General features: G+C 42.7%; 1 protein-coding gene across 3 annotated transcripts in view; it reads right to left on the reverse strand.

Moving 5' to 3' along the window:
* Nucleotides 1–12,186, reverse strand: part of ITGB3BP (integrin subunit beta 3 binding protein) — a 34,382-nt gene continuing 22,196 nt past the window's right edge. The window contains exons 7-9 of one of the 3 annotated variants that reach the window (XM_054211535.1): nt 11,386–11,445; nt 3,396–3,449; nt 1–484 (exon numbers count right to left, since the gene is read on the reverse strand). In XM_054211535.1, the coding sequence (XP_054067510.1) occupies nt 3,397–3,449; nt 11,386–11,445 (113 nt within the window). In that variant the 3' untranslated portion in view covers nt 1–484; nt 3,396. Of the gene's footprint in view, nt 1,714–3,395; nt 3,450–11,385; nt 11,446–12,186 lie in introns of all 3 variants that reach the window. The other 2 variants (XM_054211534.1, XM_054211533.1) reach the window with 2 other exon arrangements.

The raw sequence follows: 12,186 nt of genomic DNA on the forward strand, positions 1-12,186 counted from the left end.
TTATTTTATTCTTGTAAGGCTATGCAGAACAGCTTGATTTAGCCTGGCGTGCAGTTCGGCTACAGCCGCTTTTCAGATAATAATTATTTAATTTCCAGCTCCCGAGGTAACAGTCAGGTTCTGTAAACTATTCCTGGTGCAGGCGAACCCTCCCTGATCGTACAGAGCAATCGGCTGCCAAAGCCCGTACAAACAACAACCACCCAACAGCACAGAAAGCTTCGAGGAGAATGGTGTAGAAATTAAATTACCTTCAAACACTTACTAACGCTTTTTGCAATCAGACCGTACAGGTATTAAAGTGGAAAAGCACGTTTATTAATTAATAACTCCCCAAGTTTGAGCGTATACATGTTTAACCACAACCGGGAATACATTTATCATTTCAGTTCTCAGAATTTTAGTTGTACGAATCAGTTCATCTGTTCGAGTGCTTTGCAGTGGTACAAAGGCCCTTCAGTTGTGTGCGTTTATGTTGGACTTTCTAGAAAAAAAATAACATCATTTTACAGCACTTTTTCACCCTGAGCGAGGCTGCAGCTCCCGCACTGGTTTGAGATGAGGGTATTTGAGGTGGTTTTGAGGATAACGAACAAGAGGAAAAACTGTTTTCTAACAGCTTGCCCCATGTATCATTGACTAGCAAAACTGAACTGAACTGTTGACCTAAAAAGCAAACGTTATTAGAGCCGTGTACATTAACGCTTGAAACCAATGCCTTTATGGAGCGTGTCTTGGGGTGACTTTAGAGGAAACACCTTTGCAGGTGCCAGATGTCCCCAACGGTGGCAGCCACGGGCAGGGAGAGGGTTGTTTGTAAACAACTTCCACGTGCCCAGCACTCAGCAATTCCTTGCACAGTAAGAGCTTCCTCTCTCTTTTGAGCCCAATCGTCTTTAGAAAAAGTAAGAAGTTTTTAGGCAGGCTGTCACAAAACTCTATGCATTTGTTTAAATCGCGCTTTGCCAGCTTTTGGGGGGATGCTGAATTGAGGAAATGAGCGTGTGCAACCCCCGGCAGGACACACCATTTCCCACTGGGGGCCTGGCAGCCAAAGCTTGTCTTTTAGCAGAGTTTCTTCTCACCCAGTTCTTGAAGGGAGGGTTATATTGCCTTTTTTTTAAAAGCAAAACAAAACAAAACAGCAACACACACCCCCCGCCCCAAGGCAGCATAATTACATATTTGCAGTAAGAACATACAGAAAATACAGTTTATTTTCCATGCAGCAGCAAACCTAAATCAGCATTTTGTAGACACGCTTGCACAAAGCGCCCGTGATGTATTATTTGCATTGAGATGATCTGGTTGTGCACATTGTTAAGTTTAAATAGATGCCAGAAATTTTATCTAGATGTGCACCTGCCTAGCGCAACGAGCCCTCCCAAACTGGTATTTGCTGGGGAGATAGGTTTACAGTCATTTCTTCTCTCCTTTTAAGTACACTCCAGCAGATGTAGAACTTTGGGTTGACGTGGAATGCATTTTTCACATAATGCCTGCGTGGAGATAAGGAATGACTAAAATAAATAGCAATTAGACAACAGCATCATCATTCATGTGATCTGGTTAGAACCGTATGTCTGTCCCATGTCCCGCACTAGCCTCACTGTGCAAAAAAAATACGTCCTGAGGCGATGCAGAGCACCAGGCGGGCTCCCTTCAACTGCAGTAACAGCGGAAGATGTTTTAAGGGAATGCTGTAGTTTTAATCTGTAGGGAAAAAAATGATAAATAATGGCTAAAAGATAATTTAGCTATCATCGCAACTGTATTTTTTTAAGCAATAAGAAAGCAAAGGACTTTACAGTGTTGGTCACACGTGGGAAGGGGTAGAGACACCCAGAAAACGTAAATGTGCCTTTTTTTTGGCCATCGGGTGCAAACACAATATTCAGCAGCCAGCCGACACTGGCCGACAGAGACTGAGCGTGCTCTGAGCTGACTTCAGACTGAAGCCTTGTGGCTGCGGGCGGTCTGAGTTTAGCTGAAGCTAATGACCCAGTGTAAGACTTAAACTGGTTATTGTACCATAGACCAGTCACTCTCTGCATTCTGTGGGACTCAGAAATGATGCCGAAGGGTGAAAATGAGCTGCTAAGCAGGACACTCCGCTCTCCTGCACTGGGGCTGTCCCGCCATGGCTCTGTTCCCAGCCTTTGGTGGTGTAGCTGGTTTGGAAGGAGTAAGGAGTAGAAAGAATCTCTGGCCCAAGCGGCTAAGAAGCAGGAGGGTAACGTTAGCTTGTGGACTAGCAAAAAAGAGCTTTCAAACTCTGCTACTAGGTTACTTAGGACCACAAAATAAAATTTAACCTTCATCGGGAAGAAAAATGCATGTGCCTGAGCTCAATTGTACAGCTTGTAAAACCTGTAGATCTGCTTTTCCATAGTCCTCAATTACAAGCTTATGTTACTTTAACTTTCCAAAGGAGAGATGTTCTCACACCACACAGGGAATCAATATAATCCACAGACTTTAGAGACTTCTTTGTCTCACTAGACTTTATGAAAGATCATGAGCGACCAGTTTTCTTGTGCACAGGTAACATACGATGACAGACAAGGTCAGTCACTAACTGGGCTTTCGCTTACAACACTGGAGCAGAGACCAGCAGCCAAAGGAGGAAGGATTAAAAACCTCCTCGTTAACCGTGTCTCAAGGTGTCTGTTAGTATTTTGTTTTACGGTTTCTGCTCTGGGAACGCTAAGGAAGTTGATGGGGTGGATTGCTCAGCAGCGAGCCCGGCCTGTCGGCGGTGCCTGTGCAGAGGTGGGAGAGGAGGGCGAGGTGCTCTGGGGAAGGGGGTGGCTGCTGCTCTTCAGCTTCAACCAGCCCATCTGCCCCGCAGCCCACTGTCCTCGCCTGGAAAAGCCCATGGCTTGGAGGCCCCTGGTCAGCCAGGAGCGAGCGGAGGAGTTGTTCTGCGGGAAAGCAAAGCCTGAGCCCTGGCAGCGAAGTGCCGTGCCATCGACAGCACAGCGGGGCTGTGGCCGGCAGCCTCCCAGGCCAGTGCTGGGGCAGCAGTCATGGCGTTGAAGAAGGTATAAGCTGAAGTACACAAAATTTCTTGCTTTCGTTACATGTATTACAGCTGAATTGCCGTTCTTGAAAAAACATCCACTTCGATGACGAGGAGAAACGCTATCGGATGTTTCAGAGTGGGACAAGTTTCTATAGATTCAAGATGTCATTTTGCTTAATAAACCAGTAACGACAAATACCACATGCAGCGTAGCAACTGTTTTCCCATCAAGATATGACAGTCCTGACTGCAGGCCTACATCCTGGATCACTCTGCCAATGTTTTAAAATTAAGTACCTCAGTCCTTACAATTATTCAGCCTGTCCGTGGTGGCTGGAGAAGCCACGCAGCAGAGCCAGGGGCTGCTTACCTCAGTCAAGGAGCGACTTCAGGAACGCAGAGCTCCCGCCGGTCTGAACGTACACTGTGGGGCAGGAAAAATCAGCTTCGATAAACACAACAATGATGTTTACAGAATTTATGAAAATCCCCCCCAAATACGAGTTAAATAAGTTACCGCAGTGATTAACAGAACCCCTTTTACTTCATACAGCTACTGTGCCTCAACAGGAGGCCGCCCTAATTACTTGTGAGCGTGTACCCATGTGCTGCATCGTTACCAATGATGACAAAGCAGAATGGGTTACGAGTATGAGAAGCTGGTCCTTCTTTTTTCCTATTAATAATAAAAGAACAAATAAAAATTCAGCTGATTCAGCAGAATCCAGTCAAGGCTGGCATGAGAGGCACTGCCGTGCCCTGAGTCTTCTGAGGGGGTGGCAAAGAGAGAAGCAACCACACCTGAGCCCTGTCGCCAAGGAGAGCAGGGCCAGGGGAAGGGCCGAGCAGATGGCTGGAAGAAGCAGAGGAAAAGTGTGCAAGAGTAGGAAGGAACTTCGGGAATGAGAACATACGGGGAAAGGGTCTGGAAGCAGGTGCATCCGAGTGCCAAGATTTCCAAATGGCTTTTCTGCAGCAGATGATCAGCGCTGGTCTCAGTACCCTTAGTGTCTGCTGATGGTTCATGCTGCGTTTTCATCCCACCACCACAACAGGGTGAAGACAGAATTCAAAATTATTCGCTTTATATTAAACATACTGAGAACAAACAGATGCTTACAGCGGCTTATAGCTAAAGACTCCTGCTACGAGGAAAGGGGCTGCATAGAAACCTAGACAGAGAGAGGCATCAAAGCCACCAAAGCCCTGGGTGGTGGGGGGGAAGATTCTCCTCACTTGGCATATGTGGTGATTCCTTGGGTGTCCCACGCTCCCTCTGCATGCCGGGACGCAGGAGACCTGCCCGTGGATCTGACACAAGGTGCTGCAGCTGACCCCGACCAAGCCAGTTCTGTCCTAAGCTAGGGCTTAATAAGGCTACTCCATAAAAAAAAGCATCCGATTCAACTTTGCCTCCATTATAACTAATAAACAGCATTTGTTTACACAGATCGCCATCAAAAACCCACCACTAAATATTGCTGATTATAGGAAACTGTCCAGTCTTGTGTGACAAGTAACAGAAAAAGACTGATGTTTAATTACAAATTGCTATTATTTGGTTTCTTTGTGCTAAATACAACTTTCTAATTCAGTCTCTGTGAACCTTTCAATCACTGATTGCAGCACGTAAAGAACCCAACATGCCAAAGCACCCGCGCCAGGATACGCACTTCACTCTGAGAAGCTGCCTTAAAAACTGTAAGCTGCCCAGATTCATAAAAAACATCAATAACTCAGTTTTCTTTCCAAACATATACCATGACAGCACATTTGGACAAAACAGCCCTATTTATAGGCATATTTATACAGATGGCATTAAGATTTAGATATTGAAATAATCAAATAATATATGATTTACTACTCATACGCTCCCCAAACTTATAATGCTTGTTGTAGCAGTTTAAGCTTTTTTGGGTTGTTTTTGTTGTGTTTTTTTTTTTTTAAACGTGTGCACTAACAAAGATAATGGGTTGCTCTTAAAAAACCTCAACAAAACCGACAAAAAAGAATCCTAACAACCTTTCTCTCTCTTGATGTTTTTATAAGCAGAACTCCTAGGTAAGCTAAACTACATAAAAACAAGAACATTATCAAAAGTTGTGTATGAAAATGTGTTGTGAGCAGAGCAGCCGGGAAAGGACGGGCTCTGTGGAGGTGACCCGAAAGCCACCAGGGCTGCAGCCGAGGGCGACACAAGCACTAGCCGGGCGCAGGACCGGGCTCTTCCCATCAGCTCCACGTTTTCAGGTTGCGGAGGGTGAGGCAGGAGCTGGAGAGGCAGCAGGAACCTCACCCCTGCGTGGTTGGGTTGGTGGAAGCCTCGATGCCCTTCGCCGCGGTGCCTCGCGCCCCCATACCACAAAAGCATTAAAAGGGTACATTCTTCCCGAATTTCTTTCCCTCTCCTACTTTCACTGCCATTCTTCCGCAAGTTTGACTGCTCTAAAACATTTACAGATCTAAAAAGCAGAGAGAAAAAAAATGTTCACCTGTCAGGTGATATAAAACCAATCTTCTACTAAATGTGCCAGAATAATTTTTCTCCACCTCAACCACAGTTAAAACCTTCAGTCTATTCATTACTGTCTTTTTATAGTATTTTTATTTAATAAAACCTATTAAGACTACCATACAAATCTCTTTACTTATGCTTTTATCTTTTAACTGATCAATTTTTATATTGCTGACATCCCTTCTTCACCATTTGCTCATTTAAAAATTCATAGTATATGAGCTATGTCTCTGGAGAAAACGTCTATAAAATTTGTTACAGCTGGCAAATGTGTATGAGTCAGTGATAGCACATGACTAAATGCTTCACAGAAAATAAAATTTGTTTCTGTAGTAAGCAGAACTGTTTAAATGTTATTTATTTTTATGTTTCAAAGAAAATATATTGTGAAGTGCTGCATTGATTTAATACGCAACAATGTCTGTGTACACGCTGTACAAGGAAAATTTATGAAACCTTTGCACAACTCCTTTAATTGAATTTTCCAAATCTCTCACCACACACAAATAATCAATATCTTCTGCAGAGAAAACCAGTCAGAATTATTACAGTCTTTCTTTTCAATTTTGTTGTCATCAGCACATACAGAGCACCTGGATATTTGTAATGTCTGGATAGCAAGTTATTTACACCTCTTAAACGTATAATTGCTACTAAGTGAGTCCAAACTAATGTTTCTTTTCTTTTTTATTTAAAATAATTATATTCATGGGAGAAAGCAGTATTTATTCTCATGTAGGAGTTGCTACATGTAGCTCTTGAAAGAACTACAATTCTTTTTAATTTTTCATCGAGCTTAATACTCTAAAGTCTAGATCCACTAGAATTAAAAATTAATAGCTATTGCACCTGTAAAAAGGTACATAGGAAAATAGAGTATAAACAACAGAAGTGTGAAATTCATGAATAAACGTGGCTGACACCTAAATAGAAAATGCAGGTTGACAGTTCTATATGTATATACGACTGAGGCCTATAGTCGTACGTCTCATGTGCATTTCTGTATCTGCCACAAAAGTTAATAGCTTAATATTTCATCTACATAGCAGGGGATGTTAAATCTTCGGAGAGGTTTGTAATTTGCCCCCTTCCTTCCATCCAAAAAGCTTATCATGTTGGTGACCTCAGACCCAGACGCTTCGCAAATCTCAGGTTGCATTTGGAAATGCTCACTCTTAAGGTGCGAGTGGAATCCAACAGACCCATCACCTGCCGGGAAAGAGCGCGGCATCCGGGGCTCAGACAGGAACCTGGCCAACAGCTCCTTTGCCTCCCAGTAGACAAGATTACGCACTTCTAGGAAAATCACTGCCATTGCACGTTTTGGGGACCAGCCTAAGGGGGTTTTGTTACCTCTTCTAGACTGTAAAGGGCTTTGCATGGTTACAAACTAAAAGAAGCCCCACTCACACAAGGTGAGAGAAGATGTACGGTCAAATTTAGCCTGAGCAATGACAGCTTTCAATCCACACACTACAAATTAGAAGACAACACGCTCCTGCAGGTGCACTTTGGGGCAATCTCACAAATAGTTCTGATTGTCAGCACAGGAGGGCGGAAGGACATCTCTGGGTCTCTGCATGGGAACATTCAAAATAACTTACGAGTAAGTAAAACAGGCGAGCTGCCCTGAGTCCTGCTGTGCACCTGCATACTCACGCGGTCGGCACTGAAGCAGTCTGAATTCGGTTTTGCACAATGCAGTCCCAGTTACAAGTGTTCACACCGAGGTATAACTTAAAAACATAACTGAGATTAACTTTTCCCCAAGCCTACTTGTAGAAAAGTCCTTATGAGCAGAAATACAGATAGATCTTCCCCATGGAGGAGCAGACAAACAAGGCCGGGCTTTCACAGCCTTTCTGAGTTGGCCAAGAGGGCAACTCATGTCTTGGTTGGCTGCAGAACTTCAGTGAAAGCGCACTGAGGACCATCGGGGGTTGGAACTAGATGATCTTCAAGGTCCCTTCTAACCCGAACCATTCTATGATTCTATGATCTCTCTTCCAAACACCGTGCAGGGACACGAACTCGGAGCAGACATTTCTGATGTGTGGGAAAACACCAAACCTGGCCTTCAGTGCTAAGAACTGAAGTAAGCAGATCATGTGTAAACACAAGCTTTAAGTCTCCATCTAATAACAATCTACTTAAAAAAAAGTCCTTCGGCATCATCTTTGGTGCTTTTAGAGATGATGTACACCACAAAACGGCCGCTAGAGAGATCTTGTCTAACCTTTGCTGGAAAGAAGCCTAGGATTTAACTGAAAGGGCCTTGGTAGAACTAAGGAACTGCTGTTTGTGTCAGCATTAGCAGCTTTTCCCAAACAGATTAAAACTGTGGAAGAACCGAACCTCAGAAAAGCCCTAGGAGTAGGGCTTGTACAAGCAAGAGCAGATTGTTCATCCTTACCAGTCAGCTCAGGTATCGGTTCTTACGAAAGAGGCCTACACATCTGTTAGATAAAAAGGCCTTTCCCAATAGCTAGGTCCAACCCCTGCATCCATCTCATCGCTTGCCTGAAAAGCGAGTATTTGCCGTAAGCAAAGACAATCGTGGTATTTGTTCCGTTTCCTCTCAAGGAATGGAAACTGGAAAGAAACGCAGTTTCTGAATAAATTTACTTGTGAATTCATTCAGTTCACTTAACGCTTAGCCAGCTTGCAATGCTTACTTTTCCTAAAAAAGGTATAATGACATTTTTTCCCTACAAGTGGATACAAAGTTCAGCTGAGAAAAAACCCTGTGGTTTTTAGGTTAGGGTTTTTACAGTCAGAAAAGTCCACAGATACGTTCCTGAAAATATACATCTGAAGTCTGATGTCTTTCCCCCCAAAGATCCCAAAAGAGGAGGAGGAGGAAGGGTAGGTGGGAGACAGACACCCAAGTATGTCTAAAGGTCAACAAATGTATTCTACTTTACGGAATCACGGAATCACGGAATCTTCAGAGTTGGAAGGGACCTCTAGAGATCATCTAGTCCAACTCCCCTGCTAGAGCAGGATTGCCTAAAGCACATCCCTCAGGGCTGCATCCAGGCGGGTCTTGAAAATCTCCAGAGAAGGGGACTCCACAACCTCCCTGGGCAGCCTGTTCCAGTGCTCTGTCACCCTCACCATAAAGAAGTTTTTCCATGTATTTGAACGGAACTTCCTATGTTCTAGCTTGTGCCCATTGCCCCTTGTCCTGTCGCTGGGAACCATTGAAAAGAGCCTGGCTCCGTCCTCCTTAAACCCACCCTTTAATTTAACCCACCTCTTTATTTGAGAACAAGGTAGAAATAGATTGTAAACTTGATTTACCTTCACTCACGGCAACCCAGCAGCAGTCCAGACCCAAGCTAGTTAGTTGCCTGTACACAACGAGCCAGTAAAAAGTCCAAACTCAAACTGACAGGAATTGGGATACATGATGGAATATTGTATTCTTACCATTTTGTCTGTTTTGAGAAGGAACTCCGCTTATTAAGGAGGCATCTGTATTTCGCAGCGTTTGGGAAATGGGATTTTATGTTTCACCATATATACATAGTTTTCAAAAAATGGCGAGGGGGAAGTCAGTGTTACCTGGTCCCTCTCTCCAGCTTTGCTTTCGTTAGTAATTTCAAGTGGCCTTAAATGAAAATTTACCTAGTTAACCCTGATGTAGTCCCTTGGAAAGCCACCATTACTGTTGCAAAGAGTGCAAACTTCAGTCACTTGTATTAAAAACAATATGAAAGTTACGAATATTTAGAACTAAACTTAATAGGGGTGATCGTATTTGCCCATGGGCTTAGCAGGATGAACAACGTTGCAGAAAAGAAAGTATTTTTTATTTCCTTAAAAGACACAGTCTGAAAATAGTTTTCCTCAACACTGCAAGTATTTGATCTTCTATAACACTCACTTGTTGTTTCTTACTTGGACAGCAGACAGTCACGGACGTGATTTGTGTCCGTGTTTTTCTTGTCGGGAAGAAAAATATTAGTATAATTTGTAATAACCAGCTTAAGTAACTTTCCCATTCAGAACATACTCTTCACTCCTTGAAACTCTGAACTTATTAAATTGTCCTTTAAAATACGCATATCGCAACCTACACACTTATTCTCAAGACACATAAAGCGTGGTTGGGACTGCAACATACTGAGTAGATTTCATCTCTTGGCAGTTGCTTTATAGTTTGCTTACATTCTATTCAAAAACATTTTGTTTACTGTAAGTGCTAGTCATGGACAAACAATGATGCCATTTTTTATGCTGGTCACACAAAATGATATACTGAGTCCTACATAATGCTGCCCATTGAGCGAGGAATGTTTTGTATTAAGTTGTTTTAAGTAGAGGTTGTTTATGTAAAATAAATAAATTTCATGCCTCACCATGTGATGATAATGTGACATTCCGTCTGTACCAAGCCACAGAACAGTCATAAGCATAACTAATTAAAAATAATTATGAAAAACCACATCCAACACTAAAAGGCAAAGTAAAACATCTCCAAATGCTTTCATCACATACTTCCTCGCTTCTCCTACTACTGTATTTTCAAGACTGCAAAATTGAATTTATTCTTTCTTAAAGCAAAATTGACATTGAAACTTCATCAAAATTGGTCAACTTAAACTCATCATTCTATTTTCCGTCCTACTTTCACAAAATATCTCGTTTCTCATCTCACAAGTCTGGATATATGTTTAGCTTCAGGGGCTAGTTTCCAGAGCAAAGATGGAAGCACCCATGCATATACTGGTGAGCACCAAAAAGCAGCGCACAAAGGAAGCAACAACCGTTTGAATCTGCAATGGCCCATGGCGTTCACCATTATCGGTGCCAGACAGGGGCTGCGATCACTTCAACAGAAGGACATAGGGAGCTGTAAATAGAAACAGCAAATTGCACAAACGAGCCAAATTCCTTAAAAAGTGATGTCATTCCTTTTCATTTTGCGATAATCTGCTGGAGCCAAAGAAACTAAAGTTTGATCAATTTTCTCTCCTTTAAGAGAATTCCCCACAACAGAAAGAACTGAAGCCCAATGGAAGAGCAGATACAACCAAAACCAAAGGGGCTGCTCGTGATGTGAAGCAGTCGTGCTGGCTGGGACAGCTGGCAGAGCGCGCAGCAGAGGTGCCATCACCCATTCGGATTCTAGGTTAGCTCTATTTTAAGAGAATGCATGAAGACAACAGAAATACCAGAATGTCAGTGGTGAACGTTTGTTGATTTTACTGGGTGTGAGAAAAAAATAAATCTTGTGCGTATCCCCCCACCACCTTCCCAGCTAGGCAAGGCACTAAAGTGGCTATGTGGGTCAGGCTACATTAAATGCCACCAGATTCAAATATTTTCACAGCGCTAGTTATGAAGAAAGCTAATAGGTAGGATTTCACAGTCCCCTGGAGCGTGCTAAATACCTCACCATACGTATAAGGTGAAAAAGGTTTTGTTGCAAAGACTGTGTGTTACTTGGCTTATACACTGAGAATGCAGGAGGAGAGAGGAGAGCGAGGAAGGAGGAGGAACTCTGGCACACATAAAAGGTGTGTAAACTCTCTAGGACCTGACTGCACTTATTTCTAGACCATAACTCAAGTGCAAGACCATTAACGATTTCTTCTCCTTGCACGCTTTGATGGAGAAATACCCAATACAATGAAAGTAGCTGAAAAGATGAAACTCACATGTGAGTAGTGCAAAAGTTGAGGCTAGCCTGCACGCTTAGAAGAAATATATTGGATTATCATCATCTTCCCATATTAAAGGTTACCCAACTTATTTCAAGTGGAAAGAACTAAGACGGAATAAACTAAAAGGAATCGTCAAAACATCTGCTACGCAGGAGTTATAAAAAGTTTCTTACCTCGGGCAGGAAGTTTTCCATCGTTTCTTTTCAACAGCTGCAGTTCTTCTGCCTGACTCACTAGTCAAATAAATAAATCTGAAATCAGTAAATGTTGCCCCAGAGATTCCAAAGAAAGTAATATCTATGTCGCTTTTTTCACTTTCAAAGCATTTGCATTTTTCTTCAAGTGATGACCAAACCCTGCTCCTTATCTATGTATTGTGGTCAAAAAAATTAACAAACCATTTTCAAAATGAACAGAATTTTGAGAAGTTGTGCGTACAAGCCTCATACCACATTTTGTTCCCATTTTTGTCTTCTAGTGGTGACATGGTGCTTTGTTCCTAATTCAGAGATGGGGGGAAAAAGATGATTCCCATTTTGAAGGCAACAAGAAGGTAACAGAAAGAGTGGACATAACAGAAAGTGTCAACAATGGGTCCAACATTTGCGACCTTCTCCCGGATACAGAGTCTTACTGCCCTATCCACAGTGTAGGGTAGCAATGTAAACACAGACTATTTTCAGAAAACTTCATTTTGTATAAGAAAGCAGCTGCTTATATGCATTACAGTGGGAACTAGTACAGTGCAAACACATGCAAAATGAAAACAGAATGAGCATTGGAACACAAGTCAGGAAAGAAATGGTAATTTAAACAACAGTAGTTGCTGGAATCGTGTGGTGCATAAATTCCACTGCTGGGGCGCATCCACCTAATGCCTTAGAAGAGTCTCAGCGCTCTTCACTAAGAAAAATTCTCCAGCACCTGTAGCTTTACTGTCCAGCCCTTTCCAACTGCAAAGAAAGTAACAGTCC

Source organism: Rissa tridactyla, chromosome 8, assembly GCF_028500815.1.
Source record: "Rissa tridactyla isolate bRisTri1 chromosome 8, bRisTri1.patW.cur.20221130, whole genome shotgun sequence".
NCBI lineage: Eukaryota > Metazoa > Chordata > Aves > Charadriiformes > Laridae > Rissa > Rissa tridactyla.